Source organism: Ahaetulla prasina, chromosome 3, assembly GCF_028640845.1.
Source record: "Ahaetulla prasina isolate Xishuangbanna chromosome 3, ASM2864084v1, whole genome shotgun sequence".
Classification (NCBI taxonomy): domain Eukaryota; kingdom Metazoa; phylum Chordata; class Lepidosauria; order Squamata; family Colubridae; genus Ahaetulla; species Ahaetulla prasina.
This window is the reverse complement of record NC_080541.1, coordinates 56,395,696-56,418,258: the sequence shown is the minus strand read 5'-3', so window position 1 is coordinate 56,418,258 and position 22,563 is coordinate 56,395,696. Positions and strand designations below refer to the sequence as shown.

At 34.0% G+C, this 22,563-nt stretch overlaps 1 protein-coding gene across 6 annotated transcripts in view; it reads right to left on the bottom strand.

Moving 5' to 3' along the window:
- The window catches only part of ZNF521 (zinc finger protein 521), a 326,962-nt gene that overhangs the window by 32,040 nt on the left and 272,359 nt on the right, over positions 1-22,563 (bottom strand). For 3 of the 6 annotated variants that reach the window (XM_058175908.1, XM_058175904.1, XM_058175905.1), the window contains 3 exons: positions 20,239-20,304; positions 9,918-10,049; positions 5,955-6,070 (listed from right to left, as the gene is read on the bottom strand). In XM_058175908.1, the coding sequence (XP_058031891.1) occupies positions 5,955-6,070; positions 9,918-10,049; positions 20,239-20,304 (314 nt within the window). Of the gene's footprint in view, positions 1-5,954; positions 6,071-9,917; positions 10,050-20,238; positions 20,305-22,563 lie in introns of those variants that run through there. The other 3 variants (XM_058175909.1, XM_058175906.1, XR_009154262.1) reach the window with 2 other exon arrangements.

Sequence of the window (22,563 nt, the reverse complement as noted above, 5' to 3'; positions counted from 1 at the left end):
GTGAGACTTAAAAGAAGCTTCACTCCCTCCTTTTTTTCTATGTCTAAATTCAGTTTCTATACCCGAGTAAATTAAGAGGTTTTGAGCAGACTCGTGATCTGCAAACCTCACTATTTTACTGTTTTTAATTTGCATCATAAATGGAAGAAATCACCTTGATATGAAGTCACACAATCATATTTGTTAAAGCGGAAGTAGGCAATCAGACATTCCAGTTCCCATAATCCTTTACTGTTGCTTGTCCCTTAATGTCAGCTGGCATTAGTGTCAGTTTTTAATCTAAAACATCTCAAGGACACAAGGTCATTGGGCCCTAAATTAATAGCAAGAATGTTCTACATGCAAACTCCAACTTGATTATTTATTTATATAGCAACTAGGCCAGAATTTAGTCAACCTCGTGACTTCTGGAAAAATAAGGCTATTCATTATGTGAAAACATTTCACTTCAGCTGACTGAGATTAATTGGAATTCATATAGGCTTTCTTTTAAATAAAAAAAAGTCAAAAGATTGGCTTGACCTAATGTGCAGTTGCAGCTGAATTTCAGGGACTGAAAGACAATGGCAGTTCTTTTTTTCATACATCCCAGGGATCAAGCATTGTCAACTTAAATTCTTTATTTTACTTAAAGAAACACTCTTGGCCTTTTTCCCTTAGGAATATATTCTTCACATTTAATATGCTTCAGTTGAAAGTTCCCAGTCTTTATGTTATTTATCAATAATTGTTAAGGCAATACTGCAGTCAGTACTCTTGATTTCAACTCCATTATAATCTCTTTTGTTAGGAACAGACTGCTTTGTAGTGTCATTCTTAAAATTAAATGCAAACAACTTCCTATCTAATGAGTGGCAGCTCAATAGCAATAGTATTGTAAATGGCAGCACACTTGAAATGTCACTCCAATTGTTTAGTTTTTTGGCAAACCCAGAAAAGATCTTAGATTTTATATCAAAATTGCATTAAGAATGCAATACAGCAATAAAACAGACATGACAGGTACTTTCGGTCTACTCATTGTACTAAGCCATAGTTTGCTTAGCAATCTCTAGTTGAATAAACCACAATTTCTTGGGATCATACACTGAGATTTAAAAATAAGTTTTAAACACTAAAAACACTAAGATCAAACAAAGCAAACCACACTATAAATTAGTGTAGTGTGTGAACCCAAGCTGTGTTTTCTATAATATGGATTTTCTTCTAAATTTTCTTCTTGTTGGCCTGTAGAATATCCAAATAAAACAAATAAAACATTGAAAATTGTGGGTTTACCAATGAACAAAGTATTGGATAAATCTAAATAGCTGTGGGTGGTGGGTTTTTGTTTTTGTTTTGGTTCTCCTGGATACTTTCAAAACAGAAGTTTCAGTAAAAGCCCTAAATTCTATTATTATTAGCATAAAACCACTGAGTTAAAAGAATATTTTTAATCTCATGCAGCTCCTATTAGGCCTAACTTGCATTAATAATGGTAAGGGATAATGGGAATTGCAGTTCAATAATATATGGAGGCCAAATATTGCTTACCTCTAATTTAGTGCGCATTTCTCCTAAACCAACCTGTTGGATTTTACTTGTAAATCTGGCCTTTACATGACCTTTTGTTGCACTGTATCACTTTACTGAACGGTTTTAAATTCTCATTCTCTGCATTTTCTAACTTTTGAAAAGCAATTATATCTTTTCTTTACCATAAAGGATAAACAGCTATATTCCCTATTCTTTCAGAAGTTTTATTCAGTATCGGATAAGTGTTAAATTTATTCCCAACAGATGGGAATACACACAAATTTATGCTTCTTCTATTTAAGCCAAAGCAGTTGAAATTGTACAGCATTTTCTTTTACACTATACAGTCTTTTTTTGTCATGAAGTTTTGTTCCTTTCTCCCAAAAATAATCACAAGCCAGGGCTCTGAACATGCAGCTACAATTTTGACTTTTTAAAGCTCCTTTCAGATGTCCTTGCTAAAATAATTAATTACTAACAGTAACCATGTGCTGCATTAGCATCACCAAAATTTTACTGCAATGATTTTACAATGGTTTTCATCTTATAATAATAATAATAATATAATAATAACAACAACAACAACAACAACAACAACAGAGTTGGAAGGGACCTTGGAGGCCTTCTAGTCCAACCCCCTGCCCAGGCAGGAAACCCTACACCATCTCAGACAGATGGTTATCCAACATTTTCATAAAAATTTCCAGTGTTGGAGCATTCACAACTTCTGCAGGCAAGTCGTTCCACTTATTAATTGTTCTAACTGTCAGGAAATTTCTCCTCGGTTCTAAGTTGCTTCTTTCCTTGATCAGTTTCCACCCATTGCTTCTTGTTTTACCCTCAGGTGCTTTGGAGAACAGCCCGATTCCCTCTTCTTTGTGGCAACCCCTGAGATATTGGAACACTGCTATCATGTCTCCCCTAGTCCTTCTTTTTATTAAACTAGACATACCGAGTTCCTGCAACCATTCTTCATATGTTTTAGCCTACAGTTCCCTAATCATCTTTGTTGCTCTTCTCTGCACTTTTTCTAGAGTCTCAGCATCTTTTTTATATCGCAATAGTTACTATATATATATATATATATATATATATATATATATATATATATATATATATATATATATATATATATATAATAGTTACAATAGTTTATATCTAAACTATTTTCATAGTTCTTATATCTAAACTATTTTCATAGTTCTTGTATCTAACCCCAGTTTGCATTGCTAACCTATATTGGTTTATTAGGCCTTCACAGGAATTCTATAGTCAACTCAGTTCAGTGTTTCACTAAATCACAGATAAAACAGCACCTATCAGTGAGTGAAGTGATATACACAAAACATTTTGAACCCTAGACCATCTGTTGGGAATAAATTTAGAGAGGGGAGGAAAAAATAAATCTGAGAAACTATAAACAAACTGGCCCCTGCTAAGCTTGTGCTAAAACTCCTTTCATTTAAAAGCCACTATCGTATTGAATTCTTTTCCAAGGACAATGGCTGTTTGGAGGTACACATTAATGAACAAAAAACATTAGCCATTTTTATAGCACAATCTAGTACCAGTTTCCAATACACATTTTCCACTGCAAGAAAAGTGGTGGAATTAAGATTATGTGTGTTTTATCATTTACATTTATAGTACAAGCGCATGCCACAAGGACCTATAGAATCAACTGCAGGTGAAATGGGAAGCTACATTGCTAATTTTGTTGAAGCTGGTTTTTCTTCGCTAAATTAGTTCAAAAGCTATAGAAAGTAGTTCTTTAAATATATATCATTTTATCAATAATAATCAGCTTTGGTGTATTTTATTATTTTTCATCAAGGTAAATGTGATACAATAACAATTTTAGGTGCTTAGATTCATCAATTTATTGGTATGCCATTAGGATATGAAAATTATGAATGTATAAATTTCAGCGTTACCTCATTTAGTACATTTATCTTATTTTTTAAAAAATGCTGCATTATTATTTCTAGTTTGTTGAAGCTAAAATCCAGTTCAATAATTTTAGATATGCAATTTTCTTAATTTTCAGTAGGTGAAATAGAAATCTTTTTTCTTAGCAAATCCATAGTTGCTATGTACACATTTTTTTAAAAAAAACATCCTATCTTCACATAATAATCTTTAGACTTTCTCTCTTCTCTCTCATTTCTCTCTAGTGTAATCTCTCTAGTATCCCACTGAAAGCAGAATGTAGGTTTACAACAAAATAGCACTGACTCAACATTATTACTTTTAATGAAGGACAAAGCTTTTTTCTAGGTTCAAGAAAAAGACTGCCAAATAAGATGAAATCCTGATAAGAAGAATTCTATCAGAAATATTCAAACTATGGGAATTGCTATGAGACTAATAGAACTACTGAGTAACATAATAATTAAGACAGTATTTTTAAGCCTTTCCCAACTTCTAATATTTTATTATTTAGCTAGCAAAAATATTACTACCGTTCAGTTCTACACCTCCAGAAAATTTTTGGTCCAACTAACTTACACATGAAATGCTTTAACTTGGATGTGTGAATACACTGCACTTGTATTTACCATCAAATAAATATAATTGATAAAGTAAGAAGTTGGGACAAAGTGATCTTATGTATACCAGAACAGAACAAATCTATGGACTATGAAAGTAGTTACAGTTAGTCATTGTGTCAAGCCAAAATTGAGGCTAGGGTTTATACCAATAAAATCACAACTCTGAGTTACAGTACTGATGCATATTATACCACCTTGCTGCTATTGAGAACAAAGGCTAACTGAGGAGCAAATCAGTTTATCATATTAAATTCTATATAATTTGTCCCTGTGATGACCCTTCAATACTTCTATAGCAGTTCAGGCCCCAAATTTGGTTCTTTTTTGTCTTTTATCTAGTAGCCTTTTCCTTCTTCATATGCCATATTGTGCAGGGTTAGTCAGGAACATTAGATGGTCCCACCCATGTCCTCCTGGAGCAGAGGTGGAAGTCCACCCATTTTAAAACAAGCACTTTAAATATTTCTCATGCAAGTCACTCCTGTACATTCCAAATACCTGCCGCTCTCTGGCTATATCCAATTAGTTACATCTAAATGTTACATGATATCAACTGCTTGTAGGATGTGCAATTATTTGTGAGCAATTACAGATTTTATCCTGCTACTACAAAGAATATATTAGCTTTCGAAGTACTGTGTTCAGGTCTCTAGAAATTCATACAATGAAATTCAGATTACTTGAAACAAATGGTTCTTGTTTTAAGTGATTTCATGGATGGAGTTAGATATTAGCAACTCCAACTGCTGCCCAGGGACTATTTCGTTGTACCAAAAAATGTCAGTGGGAGAAAATAACAGTATTTTAAATGACAATGTAACCTCACAGTCATTTGGTTGTCCAAAAATATTTTTTAAAAAATATGGCAGTTATCTGATGAAACAATTAAATCTTGTGAGACCCTGATGACCTGATTCTTGTATAACCTCATGAGACTGTGGCATTCTCACCTGCATTTCTCCAGCTGTTGCTATTTTGGGATTCACAGCCACTATCCATGTCTCCTACAGATAGTTTGGCACCTATGGATGTAGCACTGCTAATTCTTTTTTTATGAAATGAGTAAGGCTTTTTTTGTTTCTGATTTACAACTGTTATTTAAATTTGATACATACACAGCAGTTGCTTCTTTATGAGACTAAAAACCTATAGCTTTCTAACCATACTTATTGGAGAAAGGAAATGGAAATGAACTGTCCAGATTTTCCAAATCTACACTATAGTATGGATGTAGAAAATGTTCCACGCACAAACCATTCTACGCACAGAACAGCTGGGTTTGGGAGGTCTGTGCCCAAACCAAAACATGCATATTTCAGATTATATCGTCTGCCTATGGTATGAAAAAAGCCAAGATAAGGATTTTCATCAGTGACAGCACGTGCAAACTTCAATCCTGGCAGTAGTTTTGTGGGAAGGCAGTGGTGGGAGGAAAGGGAAGCTGAAAGCAAGATCAGGAGGTGGGCAGGCCATTGCCAGACCACGCACAGGGTGTGTAAAAGCACTCCTAAAAAGCACAATTGAAACCCTATAACAACCAAAATGTTTCAGGTTTTGTTTCTGGCAAACAGCAGCTGATCAGAAACAGTTTGGAAGAACTTCCAAAATGCAATGATTTGTTTGGGGTTAAAAACACAAAAAGTATTTTCCAATTCATAAACCTCCTTTACATGCTTTAACGTTCTTAGAAACAACTTGAAGAGGTTCACTCTGTGGTCTGACTACATATATTTTTTCTTCTGATCCATCTTTCCTTACCCCTGTTCTCAGGAAGCATCATAGAACTTCACAGAAACCAATACATTGGAGCAATTTAGCTAATAATTAGTATCTAATGAATAATATATTTTATGCCCTCTCTATGCAAACAGAGGAAAAGCAAAATACCTGCAATTCTGTTTGAAAGAAGAACTTCTGTGGACATTGTGTGCAGTCGTAGATCTTGTCTTCTTGCCCATGGGCTGAAAAAATATGTTGCTGCAATTTGTTGGCTTGAACAAATACTGGAAACATTAAAAAGAAAAATGTGAACTTTTTGTTATACATTGAGAGACTTTTTTCAGTGAACATTTCCTCATTACTCACAGCAATTGCAAAGGGTACAATTATCAAAGAACCCTATAATTTCTGATTATACTGTTGCTATAATAGGCACCAGCCATGATTATTCAGCTCGACATTCAAGTCTTAATTTTCTTTTCTGTTCTTTGTAAAGAACCATCCTTATATGTCTGGTAAAAACATAATCAAATAACACCAAAGTTATTGGTACTTTTCCTATTTTATCATAACAACTTAAAATTAAGTCAGACTCCACTAAAATTCAACATTAAAAATCTTGCTACTGAAAAATTTGGAAGAAAACAGATTCTAAAGCCTGTTTTGTGCATTTGCCTAAGTAGTTGATTCTATTCTGTATAGAAATGTATTAATGTTAAAAATTATATCCCACAGCTATATTGGAGCAATATCTATAAATGTGAAACAGAACTACAGGTAAATTCTCTTTGGATACTTTAAGATCAACGCTGAGTACACACTGAATGCAAAGGTTTCAATAATATAAACATGTTCAATTTTAATGACTACAAACAAGGCCCTAAGACTGTGTAACAGTTTACCTAGGAGACATAGTATTAATAATTAAATTGTATATGCCAGAGGCAGTGTTTGGGTTGGCAGCACTGACTTCTGATGGATGCCTGGTGCACTGTGACCTAAAAAAAGTTTGCATATACAATATTAATTTGTATAGGCAGTGTAAGGATTTATTAAAGATGCTGGCATTTAACTTTGACTCCATTCCTAATCATTAAAATAATTCTAATTGAATGCCAACAAAAAAGAAAGAATTAGAACAGGGTTCTTATGAGTCATACATTTTAATCACATTTTTCATTACGTTAAAAAGTATTGGATTCCATTTTCCATATAAAATTTATATTGGTGATTCTCAGTTCTTGTTAATATTCCGCAGATTGTATAAATTTAATAGCATATTACTCCTAAAACATCATTGTCTATCGTTAATGTGCTGTATCTATTTACCCCATCAGCAAAAAAATAATAAAAAAAATTGTTATTTTCAACATACATATTGGAATAAGAGTTTCAATACTTTGAACACATTTTATAAAGCCTCTAGCTGAAATGTTGTTCTTGATGTTATTTGGGAAATCTATTCATGGAAACAAACAGAAATAGGATTGTTTTTCTTATGTTTTATTACACAGCCCAAACTTACACTCTAGAATCACAAATGGCATTAAAAGTTGCCTACAACACACTTTAGATATAAATATAAATTCAACATTAATGACTTTTGTCTACATGTAGAAAATGTGGAAAACAAAACAAAAACTCTACTGTGGGAATTACCAAACCAGCATGGTTGACAGGCACACTGTTGAAAACAAAACTAGCTTCAAACCTTATTAGAGCAACCTGTGTGCTCACAAGTAACTAAATGTTACAATACAGAGGAAAAATGTTTAACTAGTAAGTAGGAGGCAGTAATTAGAAATAGCAGCAAGGCTTGCCCCAGTTTTAGTGGGAAAAGTGCTGCCAAAGAACAATAAACAACATTTTGGGGGGTTTCTTATCAATGTAGAAATAACAATCCTGAATGGCATCCTATTGATGATATACAGCTGTGCAGACTGCTGACTTTACTCTTTCAGAAAACAGATCCTACACTATATTTAAATTGTAAAGTTCAATGGCATTACTACTATTAGAAATAAAATGTTTTTATGGGGCCCTTAACATATTAGATTTCCAAATATAGTTTTAGGTTATGATACATCCAGAAAGTCTTTGTATTTCACACTGTGCAAGAGGTCTGCTCATAAAGGATCTATAAAAAGCTGACAGATGGGGTTTCTTTCACTAGAATGATATGTGATTTGAGTCCCTATTCCAGTAGCACTGAATATTTTAGGGAGGAGGAATGGCCTGGGATTAGTTTGGTTGCAGAAGGAAAAGTTAGGGGAAGACTGTTGGGTAGGCTGAAAATAATCTGGAAGTAAGGCAATTTGGAGGATGCAGTAGATCTAGTTCAAAAGGGTAGTATGTACTCAGTTATGATTTACTGAATAAAGTCACAAATGCATGCTTATCACTGGGTAACAGCAGCATGCATTATATAGTGATTAAGCAGGAAAGATTTATTTTCATATATTTCAATAGAGTGACTCAGCTGCAAGTCATTATGCTGACTACTCATAATGAATCAACATGCAAGCTGTAGGGCCCAGATAGCCATGAGTTGTTTGTGTTGCATTTAGATGTATTTGATCAACATTCTTTAGTCTGGTGTAGGAATCCACATACAGTGCATTGACAGTACCCTTTCTGGTTTCAGCCTGGTAGTCTATGATACTGGTACAATGATCATTTAACTGACAATCAATAGGATCATGTTTAGAGCATGATGTCCACCTTTTGGCTTGCCTGGGTTGCACTGAGTGAAGAGAATTGTTGTGGGCTGCATATAAAAATATAATATAGTTAATGTTTACTATTATCTTGGAGGCAAGAATTACTAGCTATCAAGGGCAGCATGTGGCCTGTGAGTCACAGGTTGGACACATCTGTCTTAAGAGTATTGCACTGAACTGATATCACTGGTAGTAGTAAATGACAGGATAAGAACCCACTTGCACATAGCAGATGTATTCTCCTTCATTCCTAACTTCTGCAAAAATAGTCACACATTTATTTCAGCAACAAACATCACAAATTTTGGTGGGGAAACATCAGTGCTATGCATACCCCAACTATAGTCATACTCAACATGTGTAGACTATTGTTATGTACAGTATGTATGTATTTATTTATATCCTGCCTTTATTATTTTTAAAAATAACAACTAATTTTCCTTTCTCCTCCTAGTTTCCTCACAATAACAACCCTATGAGATGAGTTGGCTGAGAGAGTTACTGGCCCAAGGTCATCTAGCTTTCATGACTCAGGTGGACTAGAACTCATAGTCTCCTAGTTTCTAGCCTAGTTACACTAGACCAGTGGTACCCAACCTTTCTGGCTCCATGGACCAGCAGAAGCAGAAGTGGTGATGTGAGGAAGGGAATGGTTTTGTCTATCTAGCAATCTAGCTCCCAAGCATGTGCAAATGAAGCTTTGTGCACTTGCCTGCCCCTTGTTCCCAACAGGCCATGGACCAGTATCGGTCCACAGACCGGGAGTTGGGGACTCCTGCATTTGACCAAACTTGAGTTTTTTCACCTGAGAATATCAAATTATTTTCACAATACTGTATTATATACTGCTTTAAAAAGTCTTATTGTAGAAACAGATATTAAAGTATGTATTGGCTTCTAAAAAAACCTCAGTAATAAGGTACAAAGTTACTAAGATTTGGGCAAGAAAAGATAAAGTAAGACTGTTTTCAATTAACAGCCTCCTGCAGATCTCACTGTTAATATGAAAAACTGTTTATTTTCTCCATATTTTCAATAAGTAATAAACAGTCTTGGCAGTTTTTCAGTTTTTCAAGGATAACTGTGATCCAGAAACCTAACAGTAATACCCTTCTTCTCTCTGTAATTGTACCAAGCCAGCCAAATATGTGACATGCAGGAATGCAATTATGGAAGCAAATTAGCAGAAATACTCCTCTACTCTCTCCCAACGTTTTGAATAAGCAGAAGAATCTGCTACATAGCAAGAGGATCCTTTCTCCAAATCCCATGCTACCAAGCACATAAAAACATATTTTCTGAAAGGAATGTGGAAAGACAGAATCCCAATTTCAGTAGTGTGGCATAAATGATATCACTGAAGAATATGAGTCAATTAAAGCCAAGGTGCACAATGAATCAGAGTACTCACCTGTAAAACAGACTGGACACTTGAAGGTCCCTCCCATTCCTTCAAAACTGTGCTCTATTAGATGGCACTGGAGTTTGGCAGGAGAATCAAATGTCTGGTTGCACAACTTGCATTCATGGTTTAGTCCTTCATCTGATGGGGTAAAATTGGAGAAAATGTATTTTTATTAGTTACACTTGCCCTCGAAAGTTTTGTCAAAAAGTACAGGACACTTAGCAAGAGAATAAAACAATCATAAATCATAAATATCACATACTAAACAACTTTTTACAACCCCTTCTTCTTCCCCAAATCTGCTGTTATTAAAACATGTGCTTGCTACCAACAATTAGAAGTACACATACAGTAAATGCAGCGAGATTTAATAATATAAATGTAGTTCAATACAATTGGTAAAACAAAAGTGTGCACATGCACCCAGTTTTAATTAATCAATTAGCTAATTAGACTTAATTAATTAGATAACTAATTATCTTGGTGCCCTTGATTAGGTTGTAGAACTTATTCTACACCAGTGTCTACAGTAGAATAAGGGTGGATATCAAGGTTTTGTTTTGGCAGCAATCACCCTACTATAAACAGGTTAGGTGAATAAAAATTACCACATTTTGGATGCTACAACGTGAAAAAAATTCAAATACATCTGCTAGCTATATACAACTATAACACTCATGTTTATCTGTTTATTTGTTTGTTTGTACTCTCAAGTTATCCTAAACAGAGCATTATACCCCAACAATTTCTGAATAGAGGTATCTAACATTCGCTAACTTCAAGAATGCATTAAAAAAATCTGGGACCCATTACTCCTGTGGAATTAAAATTAAAATTGTTCAGATCAATTTATTTGCAATGTTGTGGGTGTTTTGGTATCCCCATGGTAATAGGATTGTGATTTTTGATGCTCCCTGCCAGCTTCCCACAAGCAAAGTCAACAGGGAAGCAGGGACGAATTCAGGAGTCACTCCTTTCCCACTGTTTTTGTGCCCACTCTTGGTTATTCTGTATATCAGTTTAGGTAAATAAACACTGATTTATTATTGAAGTTTGTTTGCCACTACAATTATTTTTATTTATTTATGATACATACTCTTCTTAAAGGATCACAGGACCATCCAGCACTAGGGTAAAAAAAAATATGATCAGCCTAAAATTTAATATTCACTCTGGTCATATCAGGTTGTACTACTTATCTCTCAAAGAAAGACCCAATGAGAATTCAACCAGTTGCCTAATTTTTGTTAAATCGGATGGGCTATTAAACTACTATGTAGAAAGTTCCTCTAAAGCAACAAGGAACTCTCCAGGTATCTTTCCTTTCCTACCTTATTTTTGTATTGTATTCTACTGACAGATGTTATATCTTCAACCATGTAACTTCTTGTCAGCTGCATAGACCTTGACTCTATTGGGTGTGAAAGACTTTGGGGATTTTATTTTTATTTAGATGCTACCATAAGCATATTATGCTAATATTTTGGTAAATATTAAAGTTTCTGTTTTTTAAAGATTGCATGGTACAATAGATCTTTGTCCTGAACACGAAAGTCTGCATTATCTTTGAACCGGTTTTCTCCTCCCCTTATTAGTGACCATCTTACTGAGAGTCCCAGAGGTCCTTCATTTTTCCCCCCAGCTAGAGGCATTCCAAGTACTACCAAATTGATCCTAAAACCTCCCCGCTCTCAGCTGCAGGCCCTTGGTGCTCTTCCCCCCTCCCTGTTCATCCTAGGTCTAGCATTAATCTTTCTTCTCAGCAATGTTGCCAGCTTCTTTTCTTCCACCATGGGAACAGTGATCGGTGGTCCTACTTAGAAACAGTTGCTAGGTAAAATGCAGCTCCCAGCTCTTTTGTACAGGGTTCAATTCCCTCAGCCTATCTTAGAAAAGGTCTTCCACTGTGTCACTATTGTCTTATATCTATAGTTTGGTTTTACAGGTAAATACATTAGCCAGTTAATGATAAAAACACATGGACACTCACAAAACAACTGCACTTAGTAAACCACTCTGATGTATTTCAAGATAAGTACCAACTGAGTACTAAATTGTCCCACCGCACCTAACGTAACACAGCCTTCCATGATTGACTCCCAAGTAATGATGAAAAGATAGGAGGTAACAATAAAATTAAGCATGGCCTTCAGTTTATGATTTTATTATATGTTGCTCAGCGTTATTTCATGTGAGATGGGCAACTGTATAAATTTGACAAACAAACAAATAAACAATCTAACCCCATTACTGAACTGTTCTCCCAAACTATGAGAAACTAAAACCAAGAAAAGTGATTAGATTTCTGATGTTTTGGCTCACAATGACTGGAATTTATCCTTAATACAAAGAGGCATAATTAACACAAATTTACTGTTGTCTGCTATACCAGCTCCCTCATTCCTAACAACATTATCAGAGATGGTTTAGCTAAAAGAACTATACAACTACATGTGTGCAAAAACCCTGCTGATGTTTAATATTTTTACCCAGTGAGAGCAATTATATTAGCGGTCAAAGAACAGATTTGTCTCTTTGATCAGGAATTGTAACTTTCTGCAGAAGGAAAGACTACGCCTAAGTCAGAAATAGGAAATTTTGAATATTTTGATGTATCCGTATGACCAAAGAAACTAACTTGTTTTTTCTCCAGTCAGTAATCTAGGTCAGTTGGGAAGCAAAGTCTCTCCCACTGGCCAGGAAGTAAATTCCATTAAATTAATACAGTTTTACTTTGGAATAAATATTTGCAGCAGAGTTTTTTAAAAAAGTTTAGTTGCATCAGCAGATTCATGAAATCCAAAACAGAAATGGTATGTGAAAGGCTGAACTTCCTTTGCCTGAATTTGAATGATATTTCAAAATACACTTCTTAGCTGAGAAAAAGAAATGTGCTATGCTTGCTGAGTGCAAGGCATTCCTTCGTAACTCATATCCCCACAAATCTATTGATTTTATTTTTATAATTCTGAATGTTGATTCTTGATCAAGCCAAATGTCTGATTCAGGTCTCCAAGAACTGTTACCACTAGCTATTTTGGAAGATGGCAGAATTATTCAAATGGTCACATTATTCACAAACATTTATTTTTGAATATACCAAACTATTCCCTCATGGCCTAAGCAACTTAATGCAAAAAGAAAACAAATAACAACAAAACAGAAAGAGAATAAAAAATAGCAGCTGAAAATAAAATCAAAGTTGTGACATATGAAAAAAAGAAAAGAAAAGCACATAGATAAATCTAGTTTATACTAACACCATTCACTGTTCTCTGTACCTTACTGCTTTTTACAACAAAGTTGGGAGAAGCAAACATTTGTATACAACAATATACAATGTTTATTTCTTCCAACAAATATTCATTGCTTACAAAAGGCCACAATGCTACTCACTACATTTTTTCAATATTTGTATATCTTACAATTTCTCACTACATTTTTCCATCTTCAATAAGTTCTATGGCATTGCATATTTGTAGGGAGGAAAATCTCTCTTAAATTGGTCTGTGAATTGGGAGGGAGGGGAGATTCCCACTTAGGCTGCTATGTGAATTATATCAGGCATTATAGCGTATTATTTATTATTTATTTTATTTGTTAAGTGTATTTTCTGCCTATCTCACTGCAGGGCTATTCTAGATGGCGTATTATTCAGAGACCCCTTCCCAAATATTTGGGATGATGTGTTTTAATGAAGGAAAGAAAAAAGGAATCTCAATTTTAGATCTATCAAAGTAAACATAAGCAATGGCAGCTTCCAAAACATTTGCCAAATGCAAAACACCTACATAGAGTGGTTTAAAGCAAACATAAGACTGACAAAATTATTACCCATGAAAGTATGTATTCCTCAGAAAAAGTTCTACCAAACTGCCTGTTTATGGCTGTGAAAAAAAATCAGGCATTTTTATGGGGACTGCTTTCTCAAATTTGCTACTGTGAATTGCACATTCCAATGTTATATTTCAGATAATTTTTGAAGTCCAATGTGCACATCAATTTTTTTAAAGGAGGCTCCAAGGTAATTTTCCAGTTAATATATAGTTTTATTAATAAAAGTAACAGCTAATATTAAGTCTGAAGAGAGGATTCATGAGAAAAATAAATATAGATAAGTTGACCAGGAAAAGAAGAATATTGTATATTCAGGTTTACTTCCTTCTCCTCTCCTATTTTTCAGTTTTGGGACAGCCCATTAATACAATATCTTCGTATTCATGATAATACTGAAAAAACTGAGCATATAGCCATGATTAAAAACATATGTTTGAATTCTGGTTTTCATTAACATTATGGGAGATAAAATTGAATGTCGAAGCATTCAGAATGCTGTTGATGTCTATGGTTATGAAAAGGACCCCAAAAATATTATATCTGCACTACACCTCTATGGATAGTTTAGAAGAGGTTTATTCTCCTTCCCCTCCTCCGTAATACTATAAAATAGACTCTTCCACTCTGATGCCTTCAAGATATGTTGAGACTTCAATCAATCTGGAAGCTGCTTGTTAGTTGAAAACTGTTATAGAAATGTAATGGGAGGTGCTGTGGCCTATAAGAAATTATGTGAACTGTTAAAAATGTATCATTTGTGTTAGGGCTATTAGTTAAGATTATTTATGCTTTTAAGGTCTTCTTTTTTCTTTGATTTTTTTGTATTCGATTGCATGTATTGGTAAATCCCTTTCAGGGGCATTCCTATGGAATTGATAATCATATGTCACTAAACACTTTCTGGATTGGTAATGGTGCCATGACAGCAACAGCTCTGAACTGTGGATGGTCCAGAGAAGGTTGACAGCATCATTGTCTCAAAATGTCCTAATTTTCAATCATGTCAATTTTTAATTTTGAAACACCAATTTTACATTCAAACATTTTGGTGCTTCTTATAGCTATAAAAGTGGAAAACACTGAATGATAACTGCATAGAAAACCTTAATATCTGAACATTTAATGCAGAAACACTGAACATCCTATCATAAATAGACAGACAGCAGAAAGCTACTTTGAAAATTTACAGTTGTGACAAATTTGAAGAGAAGTGTCAGGAACTTCATTTCAACAGGTTATTCTCTCGAACATCTACTTCAAACTACTTTTTCCCAACAAATTTACAAGAAAAAAAATCCAAAAGCACTGAAGAGTTTTTAAAAAAAATCAATCAGAATAATCTAATCTTTAGAAAGGTGGTAGATGATAGTAATTGGAAAATACTGCCTGACTCATTTATGAAAGTGAGATTTAGAGTCAATTGATTTAATAACCATTAAAATATTCTATGAAGGATTTAATAGATTGGCAAAGCCCTGTTTTTATTAGGAGTTATAGGTATGCTTTTATGAAATTTATAGACAATCACCTCTAGGGATTAAGTTACAAATTAGATATCTACCAGCTACTATAGACCTGATTTACACAACAGTTTTCCCCACCATAAACACAGTTGTTTTTGAAGTTGCCTCAAGGAAGATGTCCAAGAACATTCTTAAGTAGGATCTGTATCAAGCTGTCAAAATGACAGATCATCAGCATCAGCATCTCATCATCTATGATCATAATAATATGCACTGTTGGAGCACATGCTGACTGAGAAATCTATACATGAAAATTGCTGTTTTCCAAATAAAATGATGCATTATACTACTAGGGTAAAAGTAGAATTTACTATGCAAATATAGAGTCTCTTCTGGTTACTGTGCCTAGTTTTACATTTCCAAGTGTAGTGTGGTAGAGTGGAAGTAAGGCCTCTTGTGATGAGTCTCTAATGAAAAAAAAATGAACTAATGGGCACTGAGAACTTCCTATGCACACTGGCATAATCAGACAATAGTAGTTGAAGCAGATAATTTCTAACTCTTTGCTCTTTCTGTCCTAACCGAACAATATCACTACCCAGCAATGTTCTAGCCATGTCACTTATCAAGTTTACTTTGCTTACTGCTAACAACTGATTGCTTTCAGTCTATTTAGTGAGACCATATTTCACTCTTATTAAGGCAAAACAGCTGAAGTACTTACTTATTTTTTGCATGACAATATCCTTGAGCCACTTTCTTATTCTACCAATATCCTGTCTACATACTGTCTACATAGTCATGGTTTAAACCATGATCCCTTTCTCATGGGAATCAAACTGCCTGTTGAGTGTTTGCCGGAATGCCAAATATGTTAACTTAATCTTCTTTGGGTTGTCCTCAATTCACCCAGATGGGCAATACAATTCTTTAAAAGACCTAATATAGAAATTAATAAAGTCTGAAAACTTCCAACATATGCTCATTGTTCTTTGATTATAATAGGCCTTCTGTCATTTACAATTTCTCAAGTATCATTATAATAAATAAACAAATAAAAATGGAGAAACCAAACTAAAACAATTCATGATATAGCAGTAAGGAAATGGAAATGCAAAAATCAAATATACAGCTGGGAATTGCTGAGGGAAATGTTTACATTACTTCAGGAATCTGCTACTGAAAAGCTATAGACAAAAATCTTGTAGGCTTGCTGGACATAGTCCAATATGGTAATAACTACAAAGGAATATTGGAAAACTTTTACATCACTCTTCAATGTATAGAAGGTCAAATGTGCTAAATAACTTAAGGAATTAAAATAGTTCTGTAGAAACTGCCTAAACCTAGCATACCAGCAGCAAAATTACTGCTATAGTCTATTGCAGGGCTGTCAAACTCGTGGCCCATGGGCTGGATGTGTCACGCACTAGCCACACCCATGCCCAGTTTAGTGAAAGAAAAAAGTCGTGATACATCATGTGATGATGCCGTGATGATGTGAGTTTGACATCGCTGGTCTATAGTGTATATATTGCTACAGGCTATAAACTACTGTAATATAATGATAAAATGGATATCCTTGAATATGGAAGCTGGGCCATTACATTCTACTTATGATGATAGTTTTTTCCTATACAAAGAGTTCTTTCTCTAACATAAGAGAAACATTTTCACATTTATGCTTTATCCCAGCAGTCTGAAAATCACATAACATATACATTTTCTGTACATTTATCTCTGAATTAATAAGAACATAAAGAACTCCTTCTGTGCCAACAGATCTGTATAAACTAACACTGCCTATTCTGACTGTCAAGGCATTTTGAGACAGAGATGTCACTTGAACTCCTTTCTAACTGGAGACATCAGGAGTCAAATACGAGAACTTCTGCAAGCAAGCCATGTACTGCATCACTGAACTGTGGCCTTTTCCCAAGAAATGCCATGCTGAGGCACACAAATGTTAATTCTAGTCTAGCATTCTGTACTCTTAACGGCAGAGAGAAGATGTCACAGGGAACATCTTGTAGGGAATCATCTTGATTGCTTCCTCTATTGTTAGCTTTTAGTTCTTCTGGTAGACAAAAATATCTTCAGAGGGAAATTGGACTAACATTGCAAAGCTATACTATTCTGCTTCTATTATATTTTATGGAATATAATAGAAATTATTTTATGTTTTTCCACATTTTTAAAAGAACTGCTTAAATTTTGTGATTAGAATCTTATGATTTCTGTTCCTCCCTCTCTTTATAAACAGTTCTAACAATTTAAGTGCAATAAATGGAAGTTCTTTTCTATCAGTTCTATTAAAGCTGGACTTATAGATGCACCTTAGACAAATGCCTGAGGCAGCAAATGTGGGTGGTAGCAGTTTTACTTTAGCAGCAGATGGAATGGACTTCCCCACTGTGGGGTTGCTAATTTATATCTTATACTTGCTATTTTGAAACCTTAAATGACAAAAGGAAGGGATGCTACAGAGAAGTAAGAAACTGTTTCTCCAGAGAACAGGGATGATAAAAGCTGTGGAAGGGGCAGGAGGCGATTTCAAGGGGCTCAGATTTGTATATGTTATCATAGTATAGCAGCTGATTGGCAGCTGGTGTGGGAAATAGTCCTATGTTTGTTCAGAGAAACTGAAGAAATGATTAAATTTTTTCTAGCTCTATGACTGGGTGCACAACTCAAGGTCTATCTCTAGGCAAATGATTTATCCAGTAGTATAGAAGCAGATGAACAGTGCCATGGGAAAATGTCCCAGTTACACCAATAATTGTTATGTATTCCCAGTATTTCAGCCGCTTTTGTGAATACTGGCCAGCTATTTTTCTGGTTCAAGGGAAAAAAATAATTTGCAGTAGTCTGACTGTGGTTAAAGCTGCCATCAATATGATCCATGCTGGTGTGGAGGGAGAACCCAAAAGACGGAATACCTAAAGAAGTCTTATTCTAGAGACCCATTTAGGGTCTCCCTTCTGACTACATAACCATGTTTGCATCCCATGGATGACTAGAAAAGTCATCATTAATCTCAAGAAAGCCTAGTGCTGTTTGTTACTGAATTTTCTTATTTACTTGACCCTTAATGAAATGGCACATTTATAAAAAAACTGGCAATTTGAAGTAAACCATTTGTGAAAATTAAATCTGGCCAGCTATTCAGGGTAACAAGTAGGAAGTCTGTCTTGGGAAGCAAATTTCTTTTAAAAAAAAAGAAAAGAAAAATCCTATCATTTGTCAAGGTCAAAAAGATTTACCAAAATGTAGAAACTGAACATACTGATGCCTAGTTTGTATCATTTATAAACCAATACATTTTATACAAAGGAAATGAACAAAACACATCAGTATGAAATATTTGTCCTATTGTTATTGCAGAATGTATGCAACATTCTAGGCTGCCATGAGCTGGCATGGAATTGGCAGCAAGTTTAATGAAATGGATGGATGGATGGATTGATATTGTTTGGGCTCTGACGCAAAGCAGACCTGATTAGCATTTGGACTGGAGATACCCAAGCTAAAGCCTAGACCAGTGCATTGAAAAATATTCCAGAATGTTGCTATGGAAGATATTTCAATAATGTTCCCAGTCAAAATGCATAAACACGTCAATGAAGTCATCAGGAGCCAAGATTCAAAGGAAACGTACATTAAATAGTGTACAATGATTCTTTCTCCCTTGCTGATTGACTCCCATGTTACATGAGTAATATTGGTGCTTCTGGATTATGGGTTGTATGGATCTCTTAAAAAAAGAGAAATTGCTACTATGCAAAGTATCATTCAGAAGACCCTGATGATTTTGGATTTTGAATACTACTGCTGCAACTTGGAGCCATTCTGTACAGATCTTAAAACGTCATTTAAAATCTAACACAAGGCATAGATCCTATAATGACAAGATATTAGGCTACAAGGAGAATTAAATTAATGTAAATTACTACATTAATGTATTTAATAAATAAATTAATACAAATTTAAATGTATTCTTTTGCAAAACATCTTAGATATTTAAATCATATATATATATATATATATATATATATATATATATATAATTATATAATATAAATTATATAATATAAATATAAATAATATAAATTATATTATATATATATATATAAATAAATATTTAGATATTTAAATCCTGTTAAAGACTACTTCAGCTTTAATTGCAATAATACAAGAGCAACCAATAGATTTAAACTTAATGTTAACCGCTTTAATCTAGATTGCAGAAAATATGACTTCTGTAACAGAATCATCAGTGCTTGGAACACTCTACCTGATTCTGTTGTCTCTTCCCATAATCCTAAAAACTTTAACCAAAAACTTTCTACTATTGACTTCACCCCATTCCTAAGAGGACCATAAGGGGCGTGCATAAGCGCACAAACGTGCCTACCGTTTCTGTCCTATTGTTTTTCTTTTCTTCTTCCTATATATAAATATGCTTATACCTCCTAATATTTACTCATATATATGTTTATATACTACATAAATTTTTTGTATAACACTTATATATATTGTTGTGACTACATAAATAAATAAATAAATAAATAAATAAATAAATAAATAAATAAATAAATAAACAAACAAATATCATAGTTGTAAATGTTCATAATTCTATATAACAATTATTGGCTACTTTACAGAACTGCCAAAGATAAGTGTAGGTATTGCCCCATGTTCCAGTTTGTAATTGTGAGCTTAGGTTAGACACCTTAACCTCTCTTTCTCTCTGAAATAACACTTCATTGTTTCTATATAATACACAGAACTACAATGAAACGAGCAATCAAAAACTACATACTGCACATCTGTGTTAATAAAAGTTACATTAATTTTCATGGAAAATGTAATTTACTCATAATCAAAACACTTTGGCTTATTTTAAAGCATTGGTTCTCTTATTTTTGAAAGCAATTCTTTGTTGTTTTGTCAACTATAAATTTGTTTCAAAATTGGTCAACTTGCAAGATATAGCTTTCTCTAATTGTTTGAGGTTAAATACCTACTAGTATTGCCCACCTGTCTGGGAATTCTGGAACTGGTGGAAGTACTGGTATATCTACCATCGAGTTCTACACAGAAAAAACACAAATTGGTAAAATTGAAAAAAGATACTTTATGGATACTTCATGCAGCATAAAGAAAACTCTACCTGTTGTCAGAACTTGGGGAAACACTTTCTAAAACTGATCCATGTAGTTAGTATGAATTCCACACTACAGTGTATCAGCTATGTAAACTGCGTACAGCACATACTTCTCTCTATCAAGAAATGTTTCTTGAGGAAACACAAAAAAATGGCTAAATAAGCAGCCTGCAGAGGACATCAGCTGATTACACAGAAGTACTTGACCCTTGGAAATGCTTTTTGTCTTTCTAAACATTGCACATTAAATATGTGAATAAGGATGACACAGAATTATTGATATGGTCAGCATACATAGTGTAGTATATCAAAACACAAAGTCTGGAATAAAGCTGCATAGTTTTATTGTCTTTTTCTTCTGTTGTACCTTTGGCTGTACAGAATATATAAACAAATGGAATAAACTGGTTATATTCATTAAGCTTTCAAGCAACAAACAGAACATCATTGGAGCAATTCTTACTTTTAGGCTCTATTTTGCCTATTACTAGAGTGGTATGCCTTTGTGGTCATTCCTACATGATGCTTCAGTATTATGCATCACATCTTTGTTTATGAAATCCTTTAAGAAAAAAAAATGTCACTAATGTGGAATAGACGCACCTAATGAATCTGCTGGGACATGTTTTTCTGGGACAGGTTTCTGAATTTAAACAATAAGTTTTAAATGTTTTTTGACACGGTTAAGGGAAGTCATACAAGTCTTTCTCATGGCACTGAACTTACTTGAAAATTTCATTCACATGTTTTGGTGACTTAGAAATTAAATCAGATATCCCCTTATGATTTTTCATTCTAAATTCAGTGGAATGTATTGTATTTTTAATATATTTAAGATATTGTCACATTAGCAGAATAATACAGACAGGGATAGTGACTTTTCAAAATATGCCAAATTGATACACAGAAAACTATTTCTTTATTTCTTAAAATGGGGAGAAGAAAAAAAAAAGATAATAGTCAAAGTTGCCTCAAAATTATGCCTCAAAGTTATCTAGGGTTTAAAACTGAGATCTTTCTCATTGGCTGTGTGAGTTTATTGCCTGCAAAATAGCATTATATCTGAAAGGGTATGTTTTCACATGTAATTTCAAATTGAGGTTACAATCCCACAATCATAATATGATGCTTAAATCTTGCTTTTCCTCCAAAGTTTCAAAGTGGCTTAGTTAAGGATTGCACTTCATTTTTCCCAAACAGCATCAACTTATCAAGTAAGTTGGGGTGGGGGAGGGGAGGGTGAGAAAAAAAATAAAGGAAAAAATATGTCCAAATCTACCCAGGGACTTTGAATAGCTGAGGGTTGACATCAGCTGGGATCCCTCTAGTAATAAACCAACACCCTAAGTATTATATCATTGCCTTAACTCAGAACCAATATTTTGATTTAAAAACTATCCCATATACACCTATTGATTTCAGTGGGATTTATTATAAGTCTGAGATGTGCATCAATCACCAAAGCTGGGATCGTAACTGCCTCTTTCATGCTCTAAATGTCCCAATGCACCATGAAAATCCACTCCTGAAACAGAACTCAATATATTGTGCTTAGGGATATAGCAGAAAGAAAGGGAATCACTGAAAATTAATAACTGTTCTTTGTGTTTGCAAATTATCATCATGAACCTAAGATCATTTTGCCTTTTTTGCATCTTTTACCTAAAGTTTTCTCAGACAGAAATATAATGACTAACGATTAGTTATCATTTAATTTTAAAAAGCATGGACTTATTCCTTTGGGCTACATCTTTGGGCTACATTTTCCTTGGAGGGAAAATAGGAAAAACTCAATTCAGTCTTGGTATTTTTTCCCCTGGAAGCAATGCCTGTTATTGAAACTTTAGATTATTGAAAGAACTGTGTCAAAACTGTGTTTTAATAAATCTAATGGAAATAACAAAAATGACTCAGTTTTTCAAACTGATTCAAATCTTATTTGTATTTTTCTATTATTCAGTGCATCATAATCTAATTAATATGTTACTGGTGTGGCTACTCATGTATTAAAAAATGAAATCATGCTTCTAGCTAGCCTTCAATATTATTTTTGTTATTTAATCTTGCTTTATAATGCCTACACATTGAACTAAGTCATAGGCGTGAAAAAATACACAAAAGGAATTGCTTACACAAGAGAATCCAGATGACTCTGGGCATCTGTAGAATCTCTAGATTTGTAGAA